The 25,753-nt window shown below is 44.6% G+C and overlaps 3 protein-coding genes across 6 annotated transcripts in view; all 3 read left to right on the top strand.

Moving 5' to 3' along the window:
• Window positions 1-83: 83 nt before the first annotated feature.
• Window positions 84-25,753, top strand: part of gad3 (glutamate decarboxylase 3) — a 44,719-nt gene continuing 19,049 nt past the window's right edge. The window contains exon 1 of the mRNA XM_060057914.1: window positions 84-492. The gene's annotated coding sequence lies outside the window, so the exon portion shown is untranslated. The remainder of the gene's footprint in view (window positions 493-25,753) is intronic.
• On the top strand, window positions 5,838-14,354 carry LOC132462405 (permeability factor 2-like). 4 transcript variants are annotated; one of them, XM_060057927.1, is made up of 5 exons: window positions 10,268-10,341; window positions 13,140-13,238; window positions 13,339-13,471; window positions 13,623-13,709; window positions 13,897-14,354. In XM_060057927.1, exons 2-5 carry the CDS (start codon window positions 13,166-13,168, stop codon window positions 13,907-13,909), a joined length of 306 nt encoding a protein of 101 aa, XP_059913910.1. In that variant the 5' UTR covers window positions 10,268-10,341; window positions 13,140-13,165; the 3' UTR covers window positions 13,910-14,354. The 4 variants fall into 4 exon arrangements, with proteins under 4 accessions (XP_059913906.1, XP_059913909.1, XP_059913910.1 ...); XM_060057923.1 differs by lacking the exons at window positions 10,268-10,341; window positions 13,140-13,238; window positions 13,339-13,471; window positions 13,623-13,709; window positions 13,897-14,354 and adding exons at window positions 5,838-6,156; window positions 6,257-6,389; window positions 6,541-6,627; window positions 6,831-7,282; XM_060057926.1 differs by lacking the exons at window positions 10,268-10,341; window positions 13,140-13,238; window positions 13,339-13,471; window positions 13,623-13,709 and adding exons at window positions 5,952-6,156; window positions 6,257-6,389; window positions 6,541-6,627.
• Window positions 19,858-21,381, top strand: LOC132462404 (uncharacterized). The gene is made up of 4 exons (XM_060057922.1): window positions 19,858-20,252; window positions 20,353-20,485; window positions 20,637-20,723; window positions 20,927-21,381. The coding sequence occupies exons 1-4, from the start codon at window positions 19,985-19,987 to the stop codon at window positions 21,042-21,044; spliced, it is 606 nt and encodes a 201-aa protein (XP_059913905.1). The 5' UTR covers window positions 19,858-19,984; the 3' UTR covers window positions 21,045-21,381.

The raw sequence follows: 25,753 nt of genomic DNA, 5'->3' as shown, positions 1-25,753 counted from the left end.
GTCGTTGAGGTCATTTTCTCGAGGTTGAATTTTCCAACCTGCATCTTTTCTAGAACTGCATCATGTATAATGCTGGTAGACTAATAAACAATGTTCGTCGTTTGTGTTTTTATCATAAAACTGAAGCTTTCTTTGAGTTTCCTGTTGCTGTTTCCTTCACCCCAACTGTCGACCGCCTCCAGACACAAGATTTTTCACAACGCATAATGAAGTGAAAGCAAAAATAAATCCAGTCCCACTACACACTAGCCTGACAGTCGTCACCGTTGACAGCAGTACTGCCCAATATGCAAGAAGGAGCACTGGAACAGAGAAAGTTACAATGGTCATGGTCAACCCTGATACGATAATAGCACCCTGTTTAATATTATCTACTCCAAAGACACGTGTCAACTCCCTGTCATCTCTCTGGATGCTGAAAAAGCCTTTGTTAGAGTTGAGTGGGAATACCTTTTCACTGTTCTGAAAAACGGTGAACATCAAAAATACCAGGTCTGAATATTTCAATTCAGCTCGTGGGGCCGTCCACTTTCTCCCTTGCTTTTTGCCATTGCTCTCCGTAGCTGTGAGTATTCCAACCTCATTCCTGGGGATAACGCGTATGGGCGTTGAACATAGGCTTGCGTTGTATGCGGATGATTTGCTGACCCTCTTTCTCAACTACCCAACATTCTGTCGTTATCACAAAACGTTTGCTCCTTTTCTGGGAACAAGCTGAATCAAAGAAAGAGAGTCTCCCTATAAACTCAAACGCTCTCCTGCTTTCTCAATCTGATATACCATTTCAACTGAATAACATCAAGTAGGCTACTTGGGAGTAACTGTCACTCGTACACTGTCTGCCTTATTAGATGCAAATTTTACCCCCCAGCAATATCTGCTTTCCAGAGATGGCGTCATCTGCCCCTCTCTATGCTTGGTAAAATTAATTCAGTTAAGTTGAACCTTCTTCCAAATTTCTTTTTCAATGCATCCCCCTATTTTGGCCAAAATCATATTTTAAATCTATTGATCAAGCGGTAATTTCCTTCTTGGAGTTGAAGGACTCCTAGGATTGTGAAGTCCCTCTGGCAGCAGTGCTCATACACTCAGTAGAGGATGGCTTTGCCAAATTGTATCTACTATTACTGGGGAGCCAATATCCATACATTTCTGTTTTGGGTACATAACGCCCAACCCCTGTGGTGCCAACTCGAGTTGAGGTCGTGTGTGTCGTCCTCTCTTCCTGCTCTTCTCTTCTCATCACTTCCGTCACCTCCCTCTCGTTACACCGACTAATTGTCTGTAACTCCTTGAAAATTTGGTGTCAATTCAGGCGACATTCTAAGTCACACTCCCCCTCTACTCTTATGCCAATAACCCCCAATCGTCTTTTCCCACCTTCTTTTGTATTCCTGTTGTTGGAGAGAAATGGCGTACAGTCGTTCAATGATTTATGCATTGGCAGAGGTTTTGGTAGCTTCACAGACCTATCGGCTTCACATGACATGCCCACAACACACTTCATTTTCAAATTAGGCCTTGTGTCCTAAAGACTTTTTCTGACTTCCCCTCTCAGGAAGCCATGGAAAGACCTCTTTAAACTATCAGAGGTCACTTGTTTCCCATATTTATTGGGGTCTTCTGTCGTTAAACACAGAGCTGTGCTCTAAAAGTGTCGCAGCCTGGGCACAGGAGCTCGGCGTATGATTTGAGGAAGATACTAGGAGAGAGCCATTAACAGAATACGTTATTCTTCATCATGTGCCCGTTTGGGCCTGATTCAGTTTAAAATTGTTAAAAAAATGCATCTGTGGAGTTCACACCAGGCTATCAAAAATATCTCCAGACACTGAGCTTTAGCGGACCTCCATCTTTAAAATGCTCTCTTTAGGAATCACTTTGGAACAGCGCCCTCTAGTGGCCATAGTGGCCATATTGGGTGTTTCACCCGCCCCACACGTCCTCGGCAAGACCCATGCAAATGTTTTGGCATTCGCCGCCCTACTGGCTAGGCGTAGCATTCTCCTTCCCTTGAAATCACCACAGCCCCCATCGGTCTGGTTGATAGACCTCACGTTTTTTTTTTAATTAGAGAAATACGGGGACACAAGCAGATTTTGTGCTCTTTGACTTTCGGATGAATATTTGTACTGTACAATTTGCGCTATAAAAATTAATGAAGACACCTTGATCCGAATGTTATTGTTCTGAGTATCGGTAGGGGTAGTAGGCCTAATAGCGGTCGTTTTTTTCTGGGATTGATCAATCACATTTTCTGTTATGTTATAAGCATTAATAGATGTGAATGAATTAACTTCTACCCCTCCTACTGATTCATAATAAAACGATTACATTATCATGAATAGTTGAAAAAAATATCAGTCTTCATTTTTTTTTTAAACCCCTTATAGAGGAAAGATCCTGCCAGGTCCCTTGTGATAACAGACTTCAATGAGGCTGTTGAACTTAATCAAGTTTAAAAAAAGGTATGTGACTATTACTTAATATTGCTCATGGTTCTGCAGAAGCCGGCGCAAGAGCCTTGTCTGTAAATTCCCATATATGACATTTCCGGATGCCCCACGCTTTTTTAAGAGTTGGCTGCGAGTCATCCGACAGCTTTAGAAGGCGGAACTCTCTTTCTCAGAGCCAGGGTTATTCAGCAGTGAAAGTGATAAGAGCTGTCAAAGCAGAGAGAAGAGCGAAGAACCTATAAAACATAAAAAGATCAGAAAACCTCAGTTGTTGAGTTTGATTGTTTTCTAAAAGTGAAGATGACAAGCGGCACGACAATCGGGCGCGCTCCCGTGAAACTGTCGCTTCCGTGCTCGTCGAACGCATTCGCGCACACCTGGAAAACGTTGGGATAGATGATGAGAATCACAATAAAATGAAACTGAATTTGAAACACTACATTGTCATTTCTGCATCTTTAGTATTGCAGTACAAATTAGAAGAAATGTGAATATTTCGTTGGCGTGTTGATTTACGGTGTGTGCTCCTAAAATTTCTGGTTGCGCGGCGCGTGCCGTCCATATGGGCAGGTGGGGCGGCGAACTCCCTGCAAAAGCATGCTCCCAAAAAAATAGTTCCTCAGTAAATCATTGCTCCAAGTTTATTTTTAATAATGTGATTGTCACATTAACTATCTATTGTTTCTGTAGGCTTTCCGACTATTTTTGGTCTGTTGATATCAAATTGATGGTGGCGATTCTAGTTGAGTTCTGTTTCACGTGTCATGCAATGCGGGCGGTGGAGCTCAACGACCGCGTCCTTCCGTATGTTTCTCGCATAACCCTGCAGGCTGCAATAAGAATTGCAATCCGCGCTATAAGACGCCCATCTGGTCGTAAAGTAGTCCGCCCCATGGTCATATTCTAGGACAGGGCTATTCAACCTCCTTAACAAGTGGGCCGAAAAGGAAAACCACTGGGGGTTCATGGGCCACACAGAGTAAAACTATGTGAATGAATCGCTACAAATAAATCGTACTTAAAGTAGTGTTAACTTAATATATATGGTACTACTACATGGAATAAACTTCCGACGCATTCCTTCCTTCGTCACTTTTAATCGTATCATTAGAAAAGATTTTGTTCTCACATATTTTAGACACGTATTTAGAATTCAACAATGTTGTTTGAATCATCACAAAACAGAACTACTGTACATATGAGACATTTTGAGCCACTGAGTCAGTGAGAAAGATTGCACTGCCTTGTTTGCCTAGTTTGGCTCATCCTGAGACACATGCAGCTTCTCATAGGTCATGGAGCAACGTGCCCTTGTTCTGATGGCATTCATATGAGAAAAGTTAGACTCACACATATCGGTTGAGCCAAACATTGTCAGAATAAGTGATGCCAGTTCCTGATTGTGGGGTACTGATACTGGCTAGTATCACCGGCTACACACAGAAACCTGATTTGCATGCAACTATGTTTCTCCTTTATTTTATTTATTTTCCGCATGCAATTTCTTGCGGGCCAGAAAAAAATTAAGAGGGGCCGCATTTGGCCCACGGGCCGCTAGTTGAATAGGCCTGTTCTAGGACTATTGTTTTCGAATTACTCCGCCCGTATCTTTCGGCAATGTTGTTGTCGAATTACTCCGCCTGTATCTTTCGGCATTGAAGCCTATTTATTTATTTATTTCAGCAGGTATTAAAATTGTACCTGATTTCATACCTGATTTAAACAGCTGTTATTGAGAAATACCTGATTTCAAAAGTGTTGTTATTGAGAGATTTGCACACATCGTCGGGCCAAGTTCCAAATCGAAGGTCTGCTTGATTGATGACTTTTATTTCATACGGGAACGGCATACATGGGAATCTACAGACAAGGCTCTTGCGGCGGCTTCTGCAGAAAGATGAGCAAGGATAAGTGATGGTCACATACCTGTGACTAGTACTTTCACAATACAAACTATTAGCAGTGAAGAAAATAAATGATTTAAACTTGATTAAGTTCAACAGCCTCATTGAAGTCTGTTACCACAAGGGACGTGGCAGGATCTTTCCTCTATAAGGGGTTTGAAACCAAAATGAAGAGTGATTCATGATAAAGTAATCTTTTTATGATGAATCAGTACGAGGGGTAGAAGTTTATTCATTCACAACTATGATTAATGCTTATATAACATAACATAAAATGCACTTTATCAATCCCAGAAAAAAAAATTGGAACTACCAATATGACTACCCCTACCGATAATCATAACAATGACATTCTGATGAAGGTTCTTGTTGGTAATTTTTATTGCACAAATGTAAAATTGTACAGTACAAATATTCATCCGAAAGTCAAAGAGCACAAATTCCCACCTCTTCAACCCCTCCCCACACCCACTCAGTCCTCCTCCTCTGACAAAACAGGCACACAAATACATCACACACAAACCATAGGCACAATAAAGCCTCAAACACACACACAAAACCACAACGACAACAACGTGGTTTGGTTGGCTGCATAGCAGCCAGAGTTATGGTGTGTTGGTGATAATGCCATAACAAGAGGGTCATAGAGGCCTCAAAGCGAAGGTTTGGAAGAGTTAACAGTTAGAATTGAGAAGAATATATGTCCTATCAATACTAGGCCTATGTAGAAGGAGAATAGAACACCAAATCATGAGAGTTTTTAAGTCAGTAAAGTATTGTATAAAAGGACCCCGGGGCTTGAAAAATCTACTTGCGTCCCCACGTAGATTGAATTTATAAAAAAAAAAACATGAGGTCTATCAACCAGACAGAAACAAGAGGGTTTTGATAATGGATGCATAAATTACAATGTGCTGTTTCAAATTCAGTTTCACATTTTATTGTGATTCTCATCATCTATCCCAACAGTTTCCAGGTGTGCGCGAATGCGTTCGACGAGCACGGAAGCGACAGTTTCACGGGATTGCGCCCGATTGTCGTGCCGCTTGTCATCTTCACTTTTAGAAAACAATCAAAGCGGCACGACAATCGGGCGCAATCCCGTGAAACTGTTGCTTCCGTGCTCTTCGAACGCATTCGCGCACACCTGGAATTAATTTTTTTCTGGGATTGATAAAGTGCATTTTATGTTATGTTCTATAAGCATTAATCATAGTTGTGAATGAATAAACTTCTACCCCTCGTACTGATTCATCATAAAAAGATTACTTTATCATGAATCACTCTTCATTTTGGTTTCAAACCCCTTATAGAGGAAAGATCCTGCCACGTCCCTTGTGGTAACAGACTTCAATGAGGCTGTTGAACTTAATCAAGTTTAAATCATTTATTTTCTTCACTGCTAATAGTTTGTATTGTGAAAGTACTAGTCACAGGTATGTGACCATCACTTATCCTTGCTCATCTTTCTGCAGAAGCCGGCGGCGCAAGAGCCTTGACTGTAGATTCCCATATATGACATTCCCGGATGCCCCAGGCTCCATTAAGAGTTGGCTGCGAGTCACCCGACAGCTTTAAAAGGCAGAACTCTCTTCCTCAGAGCCAGAGTTATTCAGTAGTGAAAGTGATAAGAGCTGTGCAGAGAGAAGAAAAGCAGCAAAGAACCTGTCAAACATCAGAAGATCAGAAAACCTCAGTTGTTAAGTTTGATTGTTTTCTAAAAATGAAGATGACGAGCGACAAAATCCCCATCAGCCCTCTACTGGTTTTCCTGGCCTTGCTGACCATTACAGAAGGTAGGTCCTTATGTTACGCTTCTATATTCATGTGATTATTAAGAGTAAGAGACACTTGTCTTTAGGGGATCTAAGTCCACTCTCACCTTTGTCTCCTAAGGTACAAGTCTGCGGGGGTTGGGGGTGGAACTGCGCTGCCGCTGCATCCAGACAGAAAGCCGTCTGATTGGTCGTCACATCAGGGAGGTGGAGATCATTCCGGCCAATTCTCACTGTGAAGAATCTGAGATCATGTGAGTCCTCCTCAGAAATTATATGTTCACATCACCTCCCTCTACAGTGATGTTAGCCCCTTAAATCTCATGGAGATCGTTCCTTGAACCTTGCTGGGATATGAGAAGTGGTTGGTCGTACTCATTGTCTGCTTCATGTTTGGTGTTTCAGTGCCACTCTGAAAATATCGGGCCTAGAGGTCTGTCTGGATCCTGAAGCTCCATGGGTCAAGAAAGTTATTGAGAGGATGATGTCAAGGTAAGCCCAGAACCCTCTCTCCTAAAGGCAACCAGACTCTCTGATCCATAGGTCCAGAACTACGCTTGAATGATCAGCACAAAGTATTGCTTTGCTTGTAGATCCTGGATTGTTTAACTTGACCCTTTGAACATAGAGGATAATATGTTTAAAGCTTCTTCGAATGCTTTCACTAATCATTTATTTTCCACCTCTCTCCACAGCAGAAGACGTTTAAATCTCCAAACAGAATTGTTCAATGCTGGGCTGTTTGTGGACAAGCACCATCAGAAGTAGTATTACCATGAGGAGACAAGAGGGGTATTCCATCAACCAAGCTGAAGGCAAAGCCGGGCTTATTTCCTTTAGCCTCGCTATTCTCAGCTAGAGCTGCGTTCCATTAACGTGGCTTAAGGGAAGCTAAGTAACCATGGCAACTTATCCGACCACCCTGGTCGGTAGCAGACTAACTGTCAGGCTCAGGCCTACTTGATCGGTGTTTCAGAAAAGTCTCATCTCTCGGCAACAAGTGCACCATCAGAAGGTTCCGCCAAGCCTAGTCCTCACGATTTTGTCATAAATGTACATATATGAAGGAGCCTACTACAAACAGCGTATATTTTCCCTCAGGGTCTAAGATGAAATGATGGAAATAAAATAATTTAATTAATTGCTATCTATTGTTATAGTGGATATTTTCTCAACACATTTTTATACAAGTAGGCCTACTAGAATACTATGTATTCGATCATAATTGGGAACCAGCATTTGGGTGAGTGGTCTACCATGTAGTACGGGTGACCTGAGTTCGCGTCCAGTAGGCCACGTCATTGAATTCTTGGTGTTGGCTTATTTTTGTCCTTTATATTAGAGAAATTAGGCCTAACTATTGACTTTTTATATTAAAAATATGTCTTACATCCCTAGAACCCAAATATAACTTGCAAAGTCCCATGGTAAATTTAATGTTAATATTAATGTTACTGATAGTGAGGCCTTTGTGTCAATGACTAAGACACTGCTGCATGGGAAAACTCACCAGAATTCCATTCTGGTGAGTTTCTCGGCAGGCAGCCAAGACCACTTCTGTTGAGATAAATGGTCAGTCAATTTAGAATATTCAAAGTAATGGAAGATAAATGGCAAGCAAAGTTTTTATTTCTCCAGTAATCCTTCCTAAATAACTAAATTGCATGGGGAGTGAACCCCAGATGACCGGGTGCAAGTCTGACGCGTCACCTCGAGACTATCTCCCTGATTACATTTTTATGGTCAATATTCAATTAAATATGTTACTCTTAATACTATTCATGCATTCTACTACCAACCACTGAAAATAAAAAGGCAGCCAAGACCACCTCTGTTAAGATAAATGGTCAGTCAATTTAGAATATTCAAAGAAATGGAAAATAAATGGCGTGAAAAGTTCTTCGATTTCTCCAGTGATCCTTCCTAAATAACTAATTGCTTTATCTGATTCCACGTACGGTTTTATTGATTGGCGCGCACTCTCTGGTCTAGAATATTTGGTTTAGACATTAAACATACAACGTTCCATTCATTCATCGTCATTCAGACGCAGAGGCTGAGCATTGACACACGGCTATTGCTGACACGATTAGGAGAGTTTGGTCTATCCTGCCCGTATTGTTGGGCAGGAAGATGGATAGGCCTTCTTACACTGCCAGGCCGGTTCGGCTTGGCACGCCCGGCTATTTCACCCTCTTATCTCAAGTTTCCTGTGAAAAACTGAGGTGGTAAATAAAAAAAATAAAAAAAAGGTGCAGGCTACAAACCCGATTAACTATGGTCAGGGATGTTCGGAACTGTCTAGACACGGTCCAATAAATATAGGGAACTTCATCACAGCCTCACCGAAGCGCCTAGTGCTCAATGAAAACAACCGCAACGAAAAAAGCCTGCAGAAATTCTCCGACACCCGCTGGTCTCAGCATGATTCATGTCTAGTAGCCCATGTCTTCTGTCATTGATCAATATGAGGACATTTTAACAACGATGGTTGAATTAAAATCAGAGGGAAAACAGCAAGTGCAGCTCTAAAGCAACCTCCCACACAAGAGCAATGGAATCATTTGATTTTATTGTATGCCTTGTGACGTGGCGTTTGATCGGTACATTTCGGCTGCGCATGTATTTTTGGAATTTTTAATTGCTGCAATGAATTATGTTGTGACTTCTTATGTCTCTCATTGTTATGAGTATCGGTAGGGGTAGTAATAGTGGTAGTTCCTATTTTTTCTGGGATTGATAAAGTACATTTGATGTTATGTTATAGTTTTGAATGAATTAACTTCTACCCTTCGTACTGATTCGTAATAAAAAGAGTACCTTATCATGAATAGTTGAAAAAGATATCAGTCTTCATTTTGGTTTCAAACCTCTTATAGAGGAAAGATCCTGCCAGGTCCCTTGTGGTAACAGACTTCAATGAGGCTGTTGAACTAAATCAAGACATTTATTTTCTTCACTGCTTAATAGTTTATATTGTGAAAGTACTGGTCACAGGTATGGTGAACATTAGCCTACTTATTATTGCTCATCTTTATGCAATCTGCACAAGCCGGCACATGAGCCTTATCTATAAATGACCACCTATGATCTTCCCGGATGCCCCACGCTTCCTTAAAGGTGCGGCCACACCAGACGCGTATCTCGCGTACTTCGCGTATGAAATCGCCATTTTTTCCATAGGGAACCATTGGTTTACGCGCGTATTACGCGTAATACGCGTATAATTAACATTTTACGCGCGTATTGCGCGTATGAGGCGCGTATATTTACGCGCTATACTCGCGTATTGCGCGTATTGCGCGTATATCGCGTATATCGCGTACATTTCAAAAGTTCAAAAAATTGAACTTTTTACGCTCATACGCATGACGATTAGCCGTGTTGCCCAATCAGCGTTGAGCTTGACCCGACGTCACTGGCAGAGAGTAGTGAGCTTGGACAGAAGCATACGGCCGACATCTTTCTTTATTCTGTGTGGAAATAGTAACATAGTTACGCCATTAAATGCTTTTATGGAAACATTTCTAGCGAGAAATGTGCATTTTACTTTCATAATGTTCGCTCGGTGAATGTGAAGGATGTTTGGTTTGATAGTTATGACGAAGAGGGAACGCTCCGTTCACTTGCATGGACAGAGTCTCTGGTTACTAAGCAACCTCAACGTCTTGGCGGACTATTTCTCTGCTGATCAACACTACAGACACTACACGAACAGAAATGGAGGTGGATCAAAATATCATCGTCGCCGTGTGCGGCCGTCCTGTCCTGTACGACACCACGATGGTGTCGTACAGGGACAGGAACAAAACAGAGAGGGCGTGGGTCGACGTGGCAGAGGATATTGGCGTTCCTGGTAAGATCAGTGAATAATGTGTGTGTGTATTTTGCTTGGCTTCAGCTATCGGTGTGTGTGGGTTGTGTGACGTAGGCGCGTATAGCGCGTATTACGCGTATTGCGCGTATGCGACCATTTTTTACACAAAATGGTCAAGCAACATTTTACGTGCGTATCTCGCGTAAAAAGTACGCGAGATACGCGTCTGGTGTGGCCGCACCTTAAGAGTTGCCTATGTCACCCGACAGCTTTAAAAGGCGGAACTCTCTTTCTCATAGCCAGAGTTATTCAGCATGATAAGAGCTGTCAAAGTAGAGAGAAGAAAAGTAGCGAAGAGCCTGTAAAACATTAGAAGATCAGAAAACTCAGTTGTTAAAAGTTTGATTGTTTTCTAAAAATGAAGTGGACAAGCGACACGACAATCGGGCGCAATCCTGTGAAACGAGCAAGGTACGTTTTATTACTCTGTTTTCTGGGAATAATTGACGTAAGCAGAAACCAAAAACAAGCCGTTTTTTCGTTTTTTCGTTTTGTCCAAAAAAAACGAAAATCAAAATTTCTGTTTGTTTATTCGTTTTTTGGTCCTTCTTAACAAAACGCATTTACCACTCAATATCTGGTTTCCGCCGGTGGGCGGGTCCTTGTATTGGCTAGTGTGCTTCGTTGCCCTGTGCTCTTCAAAATAAAAGTTCTTCCGTTTGATAATGTCGACAAAAATATTACTGTATTACAGACACTAGCAGACACAGAGGACCACACCACCCACAGTCAAGACTGACACGGCTTCAAATAACAATAATAGTATTCATAATCATTTGACAATGAGAACTTCTGAAGTTATGATGACTTCAGTGCAGTTGATGTTTAGCCACAGTTAATACATGCAGAGTACACCTGAGGGCTTTACTACGACATCGTTGTCCGGCTCTGAACTCTGCGCTCTGTGCGTGTTCACATCAAAGGAGCTGCGATCGCGGGCTGCTGATTTCCTCACAGCCTGAGAGCTATGAGGAATACAAGTGATCACAACACATTTCTGACAGCTGAAAATTGCGCATTTGTTGACCTTTTATTTTTTCTTGTTGAAAGATATTTTATATCGTTTTCATGTTATTATTTACTGATGGTGTTTACAGAATGCGAGTATATTGAAAGCGAGGCTGGGTGTGCCAATGAATATAGGCTACAGTGAGGTTTTTAAGGTGCTGTAGAAGCAAATCATATCGTCTACTCTGTAGGCTACAGTGACAGGGAGTGTAAAGTAGCCTAACCTACTTCATTCAATATCGAATAGGCTACTATAGCCTACACTATGTACAAATGGTTTTGCTCTTTGCTCATGGCAGTTGTGACAGTCATTTTAACGTGTCAGCAGGGAAGCTTCACTCATTCCAGGATGCATTATGCGTTGTCCTATAGCCTACTTGGAATAAGTTTTGGAATGGATCTATAGTAGCGTATAGAAATTTGCTCATAACAGGCCAGCTGGAATACAAAGCAAACTCTTTGTATTCCAGCTGTTTTTTTTTGTGATGTTTTATGATAGCTTAGATGTTCTTAGATGTTTTGTTAACCTGATTCCTATCCCACTCTGTTTAAGTAAGTGTGCTACTGCTGCAAAATCTCTTTGCTTTTGTTTTTTTCTTTTCTTTAATGTGTTTGGAAATGACTTTTAATGATGTTAACTAGATCTCATAACTGGCCTAAACACATCTGTTTTTAGAGATACTGGGAGTCACTAACAGACCTGCATTCTGGGAGCCAATAAAAATCTTTGATAAGTCATAATAAAAATAATGACTCATTATTGTGCATTTAAAAATGTATATTATTACATTACAGCATTATTTGGGGATGACAATACAAGACTTCCATGAATGTGCATTTGAAGGAGAGTTTGCTTTGTATTCCAGCTGGCAAATTTCTATAGGCTACTATAGATCCATTTCAAAACACATTCCAATATCATATCATTTTATTATTTGAAGCCGTGTCAGTCTTGACTGTGGGTGGTGTGGTCCTCTGTGTCTGCTAGTGTCTGTAATACAGTAATATTTTTGTCGACATTATCAAACAGAATAACTTTTATTTTGAAGAGCACAGGGCAACGAAGCGCACTAGTCAATAAGAGGACCCGCCCACCGGCGGAAACTAGACATTGAGTGGGAACAAACAAACTGAAATTTTCATTTTCATTTTGACGGCTGGTTTTTGGTTTCTGCTTACGTCAATTATTCCCAGAAAACAGAGTAATAAAACGTACCTTGCTCTGAGCCTGTCGCTTCCGTGCTCGTCGAACGCATTCGCGCACAACTGGAAAACGTTGGGATAGATGATGAGAATCACAAAAAATGTGAAACTGAATTTGAAACCGCACATTGTAATTTATGCATCCATTATCAAAATTGTATCTTGTATTGCAGTGAAAATTAGAAGAAATGTGAATATTTCGTTGGCATGTTGATTTACATTGTGTGGCCCTAAAACTTTCCGTTAGGGCCACAGTGCTCCTGGTCTTGAGCCCTGCAAGGCCATCAAAAATCTACCCAGACACTGAGGACATCTGTGTTAAGTGTGGAGGCACATCCTGCCACTTGCCTCATATGTTTGCGACTTGCGTCATGACTTCTTTAAAATCCTCTCAGAAGTTTTAGGAATCCCTTTGGAACCGCGCCCTCCAGTGGCCATATTGGGTGTTTCACCCACCCCACACATCCTCGGTAAGACCCATGCAAATGTTTTGGCATTCGCCACCCTACTGATTCATCATAAAAAGATTACTTTATCATGAATCAGTCTTCATTTTGGTTTCAAACCTCTTATAGAGGAAAGATCCTGCCACGTCCCTTGTGGTAACAGACTTCAATGAGGCTGTTGAAGTCTGGTTACATTTACTTGTAAAAATAATTATTGTCCTGTGTTGAAAATCCTTGAGGCTGATCTTGCTGCAGAAGGCGGCCAGATCCTTGTCTGTAAATTCCCACACGACGTTCCCGGATGCCCCACGCTTCCTCAAGAGTTGGCTGTGAGCCATCCAGCAGCTATAAAAGGAAGAAATCTCTTCCTCAGCGCCAGAGTTATTCAGTAGTGAAAGTGATAAGAGCTGTGCAGAGAGAAGAAAAGCAGCAAAGAACCTGTCAAACATCAGAAGATCAGAAAACCTCAGTTGTTAAGTTTGATTGTTTTCTGAAAATGAAGATGACGAGCGACAAAATCCCCATCAGCCCTCTACTGGTTCTCCTGGCCTTGCTGTCCATCACTGAAGGTAGGTCCTAATGATTCTATATCATGTGATTGTTAAGAGTAGGAGGGTATGCAATAGACACGTGTGTTGAGGTGTTCCACCCTCACCTTTGTCTCCTAAGGTACAAGTCTGCGGGGGTTGGGGGTGGAACTGCGCTGCCGCTGCATCCAGACAGAAAGCCGTCTGATTGGTCGTCACATCAGGGAGGTGGAGATCATTCCGGCCAATTCTCACTGTGAAGAATCTGAGATCATGTGAGTCCTCCTCAGAAATAATATGTTCACATCACCTCCCTCTACAGTGATGTTAGCCCCTTAAATCTCATGGAGATCGTTCCTTGAACCTTGCTGGGATATGAGAAGTGGTTGGTCGTACTCATTGTCTGCTTCATGTTTGGTGTTTCAGTGCCACTCTGAAAATATCGGGCCTAGAGGTCTGTCTGGATCCTGAAGCTCCATGGGTCAAGAAAGCTATTGAGAGGATGATGTCAAGGTAAGCCCAGAACCCTCTCTCCTAAAGGCAACCAGACTCTCTGATCCATAGGTCCAGAACTACGCTTGAATGATCAGCACAAAGTATTGCTTTGCTTGTAGATCCTGGATCGTCTCACTTGAGGATGATATGTTGAAAGCTTCTTCAAATGCTCAAACTAATTACTTATTTTCCATCTTCTCCACAGCAGAAGACGTTGAAAATCTCCAAACAGAATTGTTCAATGCTGGGCTGTTTGTTGGCGAGCACCAACAGAAGTATTATTACCACGAGGAGACAAGAGGGGTATTCCATCAACCGAGCTGAAGGCAAAGCCGGGCTTATTTCCTTTAGCCTCGCTATTCTCAGCTAGAGCTGCGTTCCATTAACGTGACTTGAGGGAATCTCTGCTAAGTAACCATGGCAACTTATCCGACCACCCTGGTCGGTAGCAGACTAACTGTCAGGCTCAGGCCTACTTGATCGGTGTTTCAGAAAAGTCTCATCTCTCGGCAACAAGTGCACCATCAGAAGGTTCCGCCAAGCCTAGTCCTCACGATTTTGTCATAAATGTACATATATGAAGGAGCCTACTACAAACAGCGTATATTTTCCCTCAGGGTCTAAGATGAAATGATGTAAATAAAATAATTTAATTAATTGCTATCTATTGTTATAGTGGATATTTTCTCAACACATTTTTATACAAGTAGGCCTACTAGAATACTATGTATTCGATCATAATTGGGAACCAGCATTTGGGTGAGTGGTCTACCATGTAGTACGGGTGACCTGAGTTCGCGTCCAGTAGGCCACGTCATTGAATTCTTGGTGTTGGCTTATTTTTGTCCTTTATATTAGAGAAATTAGGCCTAACTATTGACTTTTTATATTAAAAATATGTCTTACATCCCTAGAACCCAAATATAACTTGCAAAGTCCCATGGTAAATTTAATGTTAATATTAATGTTACTGATAGTGAGGCCTTTGTGTCAATGACTAAGACACTGCTGCATGGGAAAACTCACCAGAATTCCATTCTGGTGAGTTTCTCGGCAGGCAGCCAAGACCACTTCTGTTGAGATAAATGGTCAGTCAATTTAGAATATTCAAAGTAATGGAAGATAAATGGCAAGCAAAGTTTTTATTTCTCCAGTAATCCTTCCTAAATAACTAAATTGCATGGGGAGTGAACCCCAGATGACCGGGTGCAAGTCTGACGCGTCACCTCGAGACTATCTCCCTGATTACATTTTTATGGTCAATATTCAATTAAATATGTTACTCTTAATACTATTCATGCATTCTACTACCAACCACTGAAAATAAAAAGGCAGCCAAGACCACCTCTGTTAAGATAAATGGTCAGTCAATTTAGAATATTCAAAGAAATGGAAAATAAATGGCGTGAAAAGTTCTTCGATTTCTCCAGTGATCCTTCCTAAATAACTAATTGCTTTATCTGATTCCACGTACGGTTTTATTGATTGGCGCGCACTCTCTGGTCTAGAATATTTGGTTTAGACATTAAACATACAACGTTCCATTCATTCATCGTCATTCAGACGCAGAGGCTGAGCATTGACACACGGCTATTGCTGACACGATTAGGAGAGTTTGGTCTATCCTGCCCGTATTGTTGGGCAGGAAGATGGATAGGCCTTCTTACACTGCCAGGCCGGTTCGGCTTGGCACGCCCGGCTATTTCACCCTCTTATCTCAAGTTTCCTGTGAAAAACTGAGGTGGTAAATAAAAAAAATAAAAAAAAGGTGCAGGCTACAAACCCGATTAACTATGGTCAGGGATGTTCGGAACTGTCTAGACACGGTCCAATAAATATAGGGAACTTCATCACAGCCTCACCGAAGCGCCTAGTGCTCAATGAAAACAACCGCAACGAAAAAAGCCTGCAGAAATTCTCCGACACCCGCTGGTCTCAGCATGATTCATGTCTAGTAGCCCATGTCTTCTGTCATTGATCAATATGAGGACATTTTAACAACGATGGTTGAATTAAAATCAGAGGGAAAACAGCAAGTGCAGCTCTAAAGCAACCTCCCACACAAGAGCAATGGAATCATTTGATTTTATTGTATGCCTTGTGACGTGGCGTTTGATCGGTACATTTCGGCTGCGCATGTATTTTTGGAATTTTTAATTGCTGCAATGAATTATGTTGTGACTTCTTATGTCTCTCATTGTTATGAGTATCGGTAGGGGTAGTAATAGTGGTAGTTCCTATTTTTTCTGGGATTGATAAAGTACATTTGATGTTATGTTATAGTTTTGAATGAATTAACTTCTACCCTTCGTACTGATTCGTAATAAAAAGAGTACCTTATCATGAATAGTTGAAAAAAATATCAGTCTTCATTTTGGTTTCAAACCTCTTATAGAGGAAAGATCCTGCCAGGTCCCTTGTGGTAACAGACTTCAATGAGGCTGTTGAACTAAATCAAGACATTTATTTTCTTCACTGCTTAATAGTTTATATTGTGAAAGTACTGGTCACAGGTATGGTGAACATTAGCCTACTTATTATTGCTCATCTTTATGCAATCTGCACAAGCCGGCACATGAGCCTTATCTATAAATGACCACCTATGATCTTCCCGGATGCCCCACGCTTCCTTAAAGGTGCGGCCACACCAGACGCGTATCTCGCGTGCTTCGCGTATGAAATCGCCATTTTTTCCATAGGGAACCATTGGTTTACGCGCGTATTACGCGTAATACGCGTATAATTAACATTTTACGCGCGTATTGCGCGTATGAGGCGCGTATATTTACGCGCTATACTCGCGTATTGCGCGTATTGCGCGTATATCGCGTATATCGCGTATATCGCGTACATTTCAAAAGTTCAAAAAATTGAACTTTTTACGCTCATACGCATGACGATTAGCCGTGTTGCCCAATCAGCGTTGAGCTTGACCCGACGTCACTGGCAGAGAGTAGTGAGCTTGGACAGAAGCATACGGCCGACATCTTTCTTTATTCTGTGTGGAAATAGTAACATAGTTACGCCATTAAATGCTTTTATGGAAACATTTCTAGCGAGAAATGTGCATTTTACTTTCATAATGTTCGCTCGGTGAATGTGAAGGATGTTTGGTTTGATAGTTATGACGAAGAGGGAACGCTCCGTTCACTTGCATGGACAGAGTCTCTGGTTACTAAGCAACCTCAACGTCTTGGCGGACTATTTCTCTGCTGATCAACACTACAGACACTGCACGAACAGAAATGGAGGTGGATCAAAATATCATCGTCGCCGTGTGCGGCCGTCCTGTCCTGTACGACACCACGATGGTGTCGTACAGGGACAGGAACAAAACAGAGAGGGCGTGGGTCGACGTGGCAGAGGATATTGGCGTTCCTGGTAAGATCAGTGAATAATGTGTGTGTATTTTGCTTGGCTTCAGCTATCGGTGTGTGTGGGTTGTGTGACGTAGGCGCGTATAGCGTGTATTACGCGTATTGCGCGTATGCGACCATTTTTTACACAAAATGGTCAAGCAACATTTTACGTGCGTATCTCGCGTAAAAAGTATGCGAGATACGCGTCTGGTGTGGCCGCACCTTAAGAGTTGCCTATGTCACCCGACAGCTTTAAAAGGCGGAACTCTCTTTCTCATAGCAACATTAGAAGATCAGAAAACTCAGTTGTTAAAAGTTTGATTGTTTTCTAAAAATGAAGTGGACAAGCGACACGACAATCGGGCGCAATCCTGTGAAACGAGCAAGGTACGTTTTATTACTCTGTTTTCTGGGAATAATTGACGTAAGCAGAAACCAAAAACAAGCCGTTTTTTCGTTTTTTCGTTTTGTCCAAAAAAAACGAAAATCAAAATTTCTGTTTGTTTATTCGTTTTTTGGTCCTTCTTAACAAAACGCATTTACCACTCAATATCTGGTTTCCGCCGGTGGGCGGGTCCTTGTATTGGCTAGTGTGCTTCGTTGCCCTGTGCTCTTCAAAATAAAAGTTCTTCCGTTTGATAATGTCGACAAAAATATTACTGTATTACAGACACTAGCAGACACAGAGGACCACACCACCCACAGTCAAGACTGACACGGCTTCAAATAACAATAATAGTATTCATAATCATTTGACAATGAGAACTTCTGAAGTTATGATGACTTCAGTGCAGTTGATGTTTAGCCACAGTTAATACATGCAGAGTACACCTGAGGGCTTTACTACGACATCGTTGTCCGGCTCTGAACTCTGCGCTCTGTGCGTGTTCACATCAAAGGAGCTGCGACAGCGGGCTGCTGATTTCCTCACAGCCTGAGAGCTATGAGGAATACAAGTGATCACAACACATTTCTGACAGCTGAAAATTGCGCATTTGTTGACCTTTTATTTTTTCTTGTTGAAAGATATTTTATATCGTTTTCATGTTATTATTTACTGATGGTGTTTACAGAATGCGAGTATATTGAAAGCGAGGCTGGGTGTGCCAATGAATATAGGCTACAGTGAGGTTTTTAAGGTGCTGTAGAAGCAAATCATATCGTCTACTCTGTAGGCTACAGTGACAGGGAGTGTAAAGTAGCCTAACCTACTTCATTCAATATCGAATAGGCTACTATAGCCTACACTATGTACAAATGGTTTTGCTCTTTGCTCATGGCAGTTGTGACAGTCATTTTAACGTGTCAGCAGGGAAGCTTCACTCATTCCAGGATGCATTATGCGTTGTCCTATAGCCTACTTGGAATAAGTTTTGGAATGGATCTATAGTAGCATATAGAAATTTGCTCATAACAGGCCAGCTGGAATACAAAGCAAACTCTTTGTATTCCAGCTGTTTTTTTTTGTGATGTTTTATGATAGCTTAGATGTTCTTAGATGTTTTGTTAACCTGATTCCTATCCCACTCTGTTTAAGTAAGTGTGCTACTGCTGCAAAATCTCTTTGCTTTTGTTTTTTTCTTTTCTTTAATGTGTTTGGAAATGACTTTTAATGATGTTAACTAGATCTCATAACTGGCCTAAACACATCTGTTTTTAGAGATACTGGGAGTCACTAACAGACCTGCATTCTGGGAGCCAATAAAAATCTTTGATAAGTCATAATAAAAATAATGACTCATTATTGTGCATTTAAAAATGTATATTATTACATTACAGCATTATTTGGGGATGACAATACAAGACTTCCATGAATGTGCATTTGAAGGAGAGTTTGCTTTGTATTCCAGCTGGCAAATTTCTATAGGCTACTATAGATCCATTTCAAAACACATTCCAATATCATATCATTTTGTTATTTGAAGCCGTGTCAGTCTTGACTGTGGGTGGTGTGGTCCTCTGTGTCTGCTAGTGTCTGTAATACAGTAATATTTTTGTCGACATTATCAAACAGAATAACTTTTATTTTGAAGAGCACAGGGCAACGAAGCGCACTAGTCAATAAGAGGACCCGCCCACCGGCGGAAACTAGACATTGAGTGGGAACAAACAAACTGAAATTTTCATTTTCATTTTGACGGCTGGTTTTTGGTTTCTGCTTACGTCAATTATTCCCAGAAAACAGAGTAATAAAACGTACCTTGCTCTGAGCCTGTCGCTTCCGTGCTCGTCAAACGCATTCGCGCACAACTGGAAAACGTTGGGATAGATGATGAGAATCACAAAAAATGTGAAACTGAATTTGAAACCGCACATTGTAATTTATGCATCCATTATCAAAATTGTATCTTGTATTGCAGTGAAAATTAGAAGAAATGTGAATATTTCGTTGGCATGTTGATTTACATTGTGTGGCCCTAAAACTTTCCGTTAGGGCCACAGTGCTCCTGGTCTTGAGCCCTGCAAGGCCATCAAAAATCTACCCAGACACTGAGGACATCTGTGTTAAGTGTGGAGGCACATCCTGCCACTTGCCTCATATGTTTGCGACTTGCGTCATGACTTCTTTAAAATCCTCTCAGAAGTTTTAGGAATCCCTTTGGAACCGCGCCCTCCAGTGGCCATATTGGGTGTTTCACCCACCCCACACATCCTCGGTAAGACCCATGCAAATGTTTTGGCATTCGCCACCCTACTGATTCATCATAAAAAGATTACTTTATCATGAATCAGTCTTCATTTTGGTTTCAAACCTCTTATAGAGGAAAGATCCTGCCACGTCCCTTGTGGTAACAGACTTCAATGAGGCTGTTGAAGTCTGGTTACATTTACTTGTAAAAATAATTATTGTCCTGTGTTGAAAATCCTTGAGGCTGATCTTGCTGCAGAAGGCGGCCAGATCCTTGTCTGTAAATTCCCACACGACGTTCCCGGATGCCCCACGCTTCCTCAAGAGTTGGCTGTGAGCCATCCAGCAGCTATAAAAGGAAGAAATCTCTTCCTCAGCGCCAGAGTTATTCAGTAGTGAAAGTGATAAGAGCTGTGCAGAGAGAAGAAAAGCAGCAAAGAACCTGTCAAACATCAGAAGATCAGAAAACCTCAGTTGTTAAGTTTGATTGTTTTCTGAAAATGAAGATGACGAGCGGAAAAATCCCCATCAGCTCTCTACTGGTTCTCCTGGCCTTGCTGTCCATCACTGAAGGTAGGTCCTAATGATTCTATATCATGTGATTGTTAAGAGTAGGAGGGTATGCAATAGACACGTGTGTTGAGGTGTTCCACCCTCACCTTTGTCTCCTAAGGTACAAGTCTGCGGGGGTTGGGGGTGGAACTGCGCTGCCGCTGCATCCAGACAGAAAGCCGTCTGATTGGTCGTCACATCAGGGAGGTGGAGATCATTCCGGCCAATTCTCACTGTGAAGAATCTGAGATCATGTGAGTCCTCCTCAGAAATAATATGTTCACATCACCTCCCTCTACAGTGATGTTAGCCCCTTAAATCTCATGGAGATCGTTCCTTGAACCTTGCTGGGATATGAGAAGTGGTTGGTCGTACTCATTGTCTGCTTCATGTTTGGTGTTTCAGTGCCACTCTGAAAATATCGGGCCTAGAGGTCTGTCTGGATCCTGAAGCTCCATGGGTCAAGAAAGTTATTGAGAGGATGATGTCAAGGTAAGCCCAGAACCCTCTCTCCTAAAGGCAACCAGACTCTCTGATCCATAGGTCCAGAACTACGCTTGAATGATCAGCACAAAGTATTGCTTTGCTTGTAGATCCTGGATTGTGTAACTTGACCCTTTGAACATAGAGGATAATATGTTTAAAGCTTCTTCGAATGCTTTCACTAATCATTTATTTTCCACCTCTCTCCACAGCAGAAGACGTTTAAATCTCCAAACAGAATTGTTCAATGCTGGGCTGTTTGTGGACAAGCACCAACAGAAGTATTATTACCACGAGGAGACAAGAGGGGTATTCCATCAACCAAGCTGAAGGCAAAGCCGGGCTTATTTCCTTTAGCCTCGCTATTCTCAGCTAGAGCTGCGTTCCATTAACGTGGCTTAAGGGAAGCTAAGTAACCATGGCAACTTATCCGACCACCCTGGTCGGTAGCAGACTAACTGTCAGGCTCAGGCCTACTTGATCGGAGTTTCAGAAACGTCTCATCTCTCGGCAACAAGTGCACCATCAGAAGGTTCCGCCAAGCCTAGTCCTCACGATTTTGTCATAAATGTACATATATGAAGGAGCCTACTAAAAACAGCGTATATTTTCCCTCAGGGTCTAAAATGAAATTATGGAAATAAAATAATTTAATTAATTGCTATCTATTGTTATAGTGGATATTTTCTCAACACATTTTTATACAAGTAGGCCTACCAGAATACTATGTATTCGATCATAATTGGGAACCAGCATTTGGGTGAGTGACCTACCATGTAGTACGGGTGACCTGAGTTCGCGTCCAGTAGGCTACGTCATTGAATTCTTGGTGTTGGCTTATTTTTGTCCTTTATATTAGAGAAATTAGGCCTAACTATTGACTTTTTAAATTATAAATATGTCTTACATCCCTAGAACCCAAATATAACTTGTAAAGTTAATGTTAATATTAATGTTACTGATAGTGAGGCCTTTGTGTCAATGACAAAGACACTGCTGCATGGGAAATTGCAGCCACATTAATTCCATTCAGGTGAGTTTCTCGGCAGGCAGCCAAGACCACCTCTGTTAAGGTAAATGGTCAATCAATTTAGAATATTCAAAGTAATGGAAAATAAATGGCAAGAAAAGTTTTTATTTCTCCAGTAATCCTTCCTAAGTAACTAATTGCATGGGGAGTGAACCCCAGATGACCGGGTGCAAGTCCGATGCGTCACCTCAAGACTATCTCCCTGATTAAATTTTTATGGTCAATATTCAATTAAATATGTTACTCTTAATACTATTCATGCATTCTACTACCAACCACTGAAAACCAACATAAATAGTAGGCCTATTCCAAGCAGTCACCGACAAGGGGGGGGTGTTGTGGGGTTTTGCTCTGCATTCATGATCGTCTTTACTGGATGCACGAAAGACGGAAGGGAGGGATTTGTTTGGGATCTCGCTTCAACTACCTACAGAAGTGACTTCACCCAACATCGCTGATACAACCTTTAATGACCACCATTAACCTTCTGAATGATTTACTTTTGGTTGTCCTACCTTTGTTTATCCCTATTCATGTCCTTATTTGGTTTTCTAAGTAAATAGAAGAATGATTTCATAGAAACCAACAAGTTTCCATCTTAAAAGTCTCGGTCCCCGGCGTCTTCGGCTGCTTAGTCCTGGGGGAGGCGTAATGGCGTTAGCGGGGGTCCGGGTAATCTCCACCTACCGCGTCTTTCCGACTCGGCCGCATTCCCCTGACTGGTGCGCGTGCGGTCCTTAAGAGCCCTCCGCCGTCTCCCTCCGCCGGGTGCTCCGCATCTCCGTGATTGCGCGGGTGCGCTCGATGCACGCTCCCGCGCCGCTGCGCCGAGCAGCACATATCTTCCGCTGACTACCTGCCCGCGGAGAGGGCGCTGGCGGGGCTCGAACTCCTCCGTCGGATCGGGGTTGCCACACACCCCCACCCTCAGCTGCAAGTCGGGGTCCCCCCGGCATAGGCCTAGGCAGGCGTCCCTCCGGGACAGTGCGTCTGCGTTGGCATGTGCGTGTCCGGGCCGGTGGACCACCTGGAAGTGGTAATCCTGCAGAGCCAGGAACCAGCGCGTCACCCGGGCGTTGGTATCCTTGGCCGTGGCCATCCACTTCAGGGGGGCGTGGTCTGTGACCAGGGTGAAGGTGCGTCCGAGGAGGTAGTAGCGGAGCTTCTCCACGGTCCACTTTATTGCCAGCGCCTCCTTCTCCACGGTCCACTTTATTGCCAGCGCCTCCTTCTCCACGGTCGAGTAGGCTTTCTCGCTGGCCAGGAGTTTCCGGCTGATGTAGGTCACCGGGTGCTCCTCGCCCGACCGGACCTGGGATAAGACCGCTCCCAGCCCCACCTCGGACGCGTCGATGTGGACGACGAAGGGGAGGTTGAAGTCCGGGGTGATCAGGAGGGGCTCAGTGCAGAGGGCCCGTCGGAGGCACGAGAACGCCTCCTCGACCTCCTCTGTCCACTCGACCCGGTCAGGCAGAGCCCTCCGCGTCAACTCGTGGAGGGGGCTGGCCAGTGTCGCGAACGCCGGGATGAAGCGTTGGTAATACCCCACGAGTCCCAGGAATAACTTCACCTGCTTCTTCGTCCTCGGGCGGGGCCAGGTCCGGATGGTCTTCACCTTCTCCTCTTGCGGTTTCACGCTGCCCCTCCCCACTCGGTAGCCCAGGTAGGACGCCTCTTCGAGGCCCAGGCGGAACTTCTTAGGGTTGGCCGTGAGGCCGGCGGCTCGGTGCGCTCCCAGGACGGCACGGAGGTGATGTAGGTGCAGGTCCCAGGTGCTGCTGTGGACGACGATGTCGTCGATGTAGGCGGCGGCGTATTCCCTGTGGGCCCGTAGGACCCGGTCCATCATCCGCTGGAAGGTCGCGGGCGCCCCGTGCACCCCGAACGGGAGGACCGTGTACTGGTACAGCCCGTCGGGGGTGGCGAAGGCTGTCTTCTCCCGGGCCCGCTGGGTGAGAGGGACCTGCCAGTATCCTTTTGTCAGGTCCAGGGTGGTAATGAACGGGGCCGGCCCCAGCCGCTCTAGCAGTTCGTCGATGCGGGGCATGGGGTAGGCGTCGAAGGCCGACACTTCATTCAGCTTCCGGAAGTCGTTGCAGAAGCGGTACGTTCCATCCGGTTTGGGGACCAGGACCACCGGGCTGGACCATGCGCTGTGGGACTCCTCGATGACCCCCATCTGTAGCATGCTGATGACTTCCGCTCGGATGGCGGGCCGCCGTGCCTCCGGAATGCAGTAGGGCCGGAGTCGGACTCTGACTCCCGGTTCCGTCCTGATGTCATGGCCGACGGTCGCGGTCCTCCCGGGCCGCTCCGAGAAGACATCGAGGTGCTGGAGGACCACTTCCTTCATGTCCTGGGTCTGGCTTGGGCTCAGCTGCTCCCCCACTGGTACCTCGGGCAGGGGTAGTCGTGCAGACAGGGACAGGGACAGGAGGGCTGGTTCTCGCGGGGCTGTTGGTGGATGCCACTGCTTCAGCAGGTTGATGTGGTAGACCTGGATGGTCTTGCGCCTCCCCGGTTGCCACACCCGGTAGTTGACGTCGCCGACCAGGTCGATGACGTCGTAGGGACCTTGCCATTTGGCCAGGAACTTACACTCGGCGGTCGGGACGAGGACCAGCACCTGGTCCCCCGGGTTGAAGGTGTGGAGCTGGGCCCCTCGGTTGCACACCCGGGCTTGGGCTTGCTGGGCCCGTCCGAGGTGCTCCCGGACCACGGGCCAGATCTGCGCCATCCGGCCCCGCATCTGCTCCACGTGCTCGATGACGGTGCGGTGGGGGGACTGTTGGCTCTCCCAGGCGTCGCGGGCGATGTCGAGCAGCCCTCTTGGTCGCCGGCCATAGAGGAGCTCGAAGGGCGAGAATCCCAGTGGAGGCGGACATGCGGAAGCAGCTGGTCCCAGTTCTTCCCATCTGCTTCCATGACCTTCTTGAGCATGGACTTCAGGGTTTTGTTAAACCTCTCCACCAACCCGTCGGTCTGGGGGTGGTAGACGGAGGTCCGGAGGTGGCGGATCTGTAACAGACTGGTGAGGCCTTTCAACACCCGGGACATAAAACAGGACCCCTGATCCATCAGGATCTCCCGGACGATCCCCACCCGGCTGAATAAGACCATTAGCTCCCTCGCCACCGCCTTGGCTGTGGCGGCACGGAGAGGAACTGCCTCCGGGTAGCGTGTGGCGTAATCCACCATAACTGACACGTAGCGCTGGCCTCGGCTAGTCTTGGGGAGGGGACCTATGATGTCTAGACCCAGCCGGTCGAACGGGACTTCTATCAGCGGCATCGGGATGAGGGGGTTCCGTACATTGGGTCTCGGGGCGGTGCGTTGGCACTCGGGGCACGCCCGGCAGCAATCCTCTACGTTCCGTTTTACCCCCCGGCCAGTAAAACCGGTTCAGGATTCTGTCCCTCGTCTTGTCCACCCCCAGGTGAGCCCCCAGTAGGCGTGTGTGGGCCATATAGAGGACTTTGCTTACGTACGGCCTTGGAACGACCAGCTGTTCTACCTCCTTACCCCCTCTCTATACCACCCGGTATAGTAACTCCCCCCTGGTGCTGAAGTGTGGGTACTGCCGGTCACTCACCGAGTCCCGCGAGAGGCCTTCATGGACATGGACGTGTCCCCAGGCGTGGCGGAGGGCGTCGTCCTCCAGCTGGGCGATGGCGAACTGTCCTCCCTTGTCGGGACCTACCCCGTCGGCCAGGGGGTAGTCGGAGAAGTCTATGAGGGGCGGAGTCTCCTCCTTGTCTGGCGGAGGGGCCTGCTCTGAACGGTGATCTGCCTCGTGCTGTAGGACTCGGTCTGCCCGTGGATGCAGCCTACGTCGATCCTCCGCCCGGAGGCCCCGTCCGCCAGGCCGGGTCTGACCAGCGTAACCACGCTCCCTGAGTCGAGCAGGGCGTGGGTGTCGTGCCCCCCCACGCGTACCGGTAGGCTGGGGGTGTCGGTCCTCTCGTGGGACCAGCAGGTGGTGCGGAGGCAGGCCCCCCCTCTCCTGTCG

The sequence above is a fragment of the Gadus macrocephalus genome, chromosome 8, assembly GCF_031168955.1.
Source record: "Gadus macrocephalus chromosome 8, ASM3116895v1".
NCBI lineage: Eukaryota > Metazoa > Chordata > Actinopteri > Gadiformes > Gadidae > Gadus > Gadus macrocephalus.
The sequence above is the reverse complement of the archived record's forward strand: the minus strand, read 5'-3'. Positions and strand labels throughout refer to the sequence as shown.

Bases quoted from the DNA above. Each gene is read 5' to 3' on its own strand.
- LOC132462405 (XM_060057923.1), top strand. From the start codon at position 5,889: ATGCCCCAGGCTCCATTAAGAGTTGGCTGCGAGTCACCCGACAGCTTT. The intron at 6,157-6,256 runs GTAGGTCCTTAT...TTGTCTCCTAAG, and splicing joins CTTGCTGACCATTACAGAAG to GTACAAGTCTGCGGGGGTTG. The intron at 6,390-6,540 runs GTGAGTCCTCCT...TTGGTGTTTCAG, and splicing joins TGTGAAGAATCTGAGATCAT to TGCCACTCTGAAAATATCGG.
- LOC132462404 (XM_060057922.1), top strand. From the start codon at position 19,985: ATGCCCCACGCTTCCTCAAGAGTTGGCTGTGAGCCATCCAGCAGCTAT. The intron at 20,486-20,636 runs GTGAGTCCTCCT...TTGGTGTTTCAG, and splicing joins TGTGAAGAATCTGAGATCAT to TGCCACTCTGAAAATATCGG. The intron at 20,724-20,926 runs GTAAGCCCAGAA...CTCTCTCCACAG, and splicing joins ATTGAGAGGATGATGTCAAG to CAGAAGACGTTTAAATCTCC.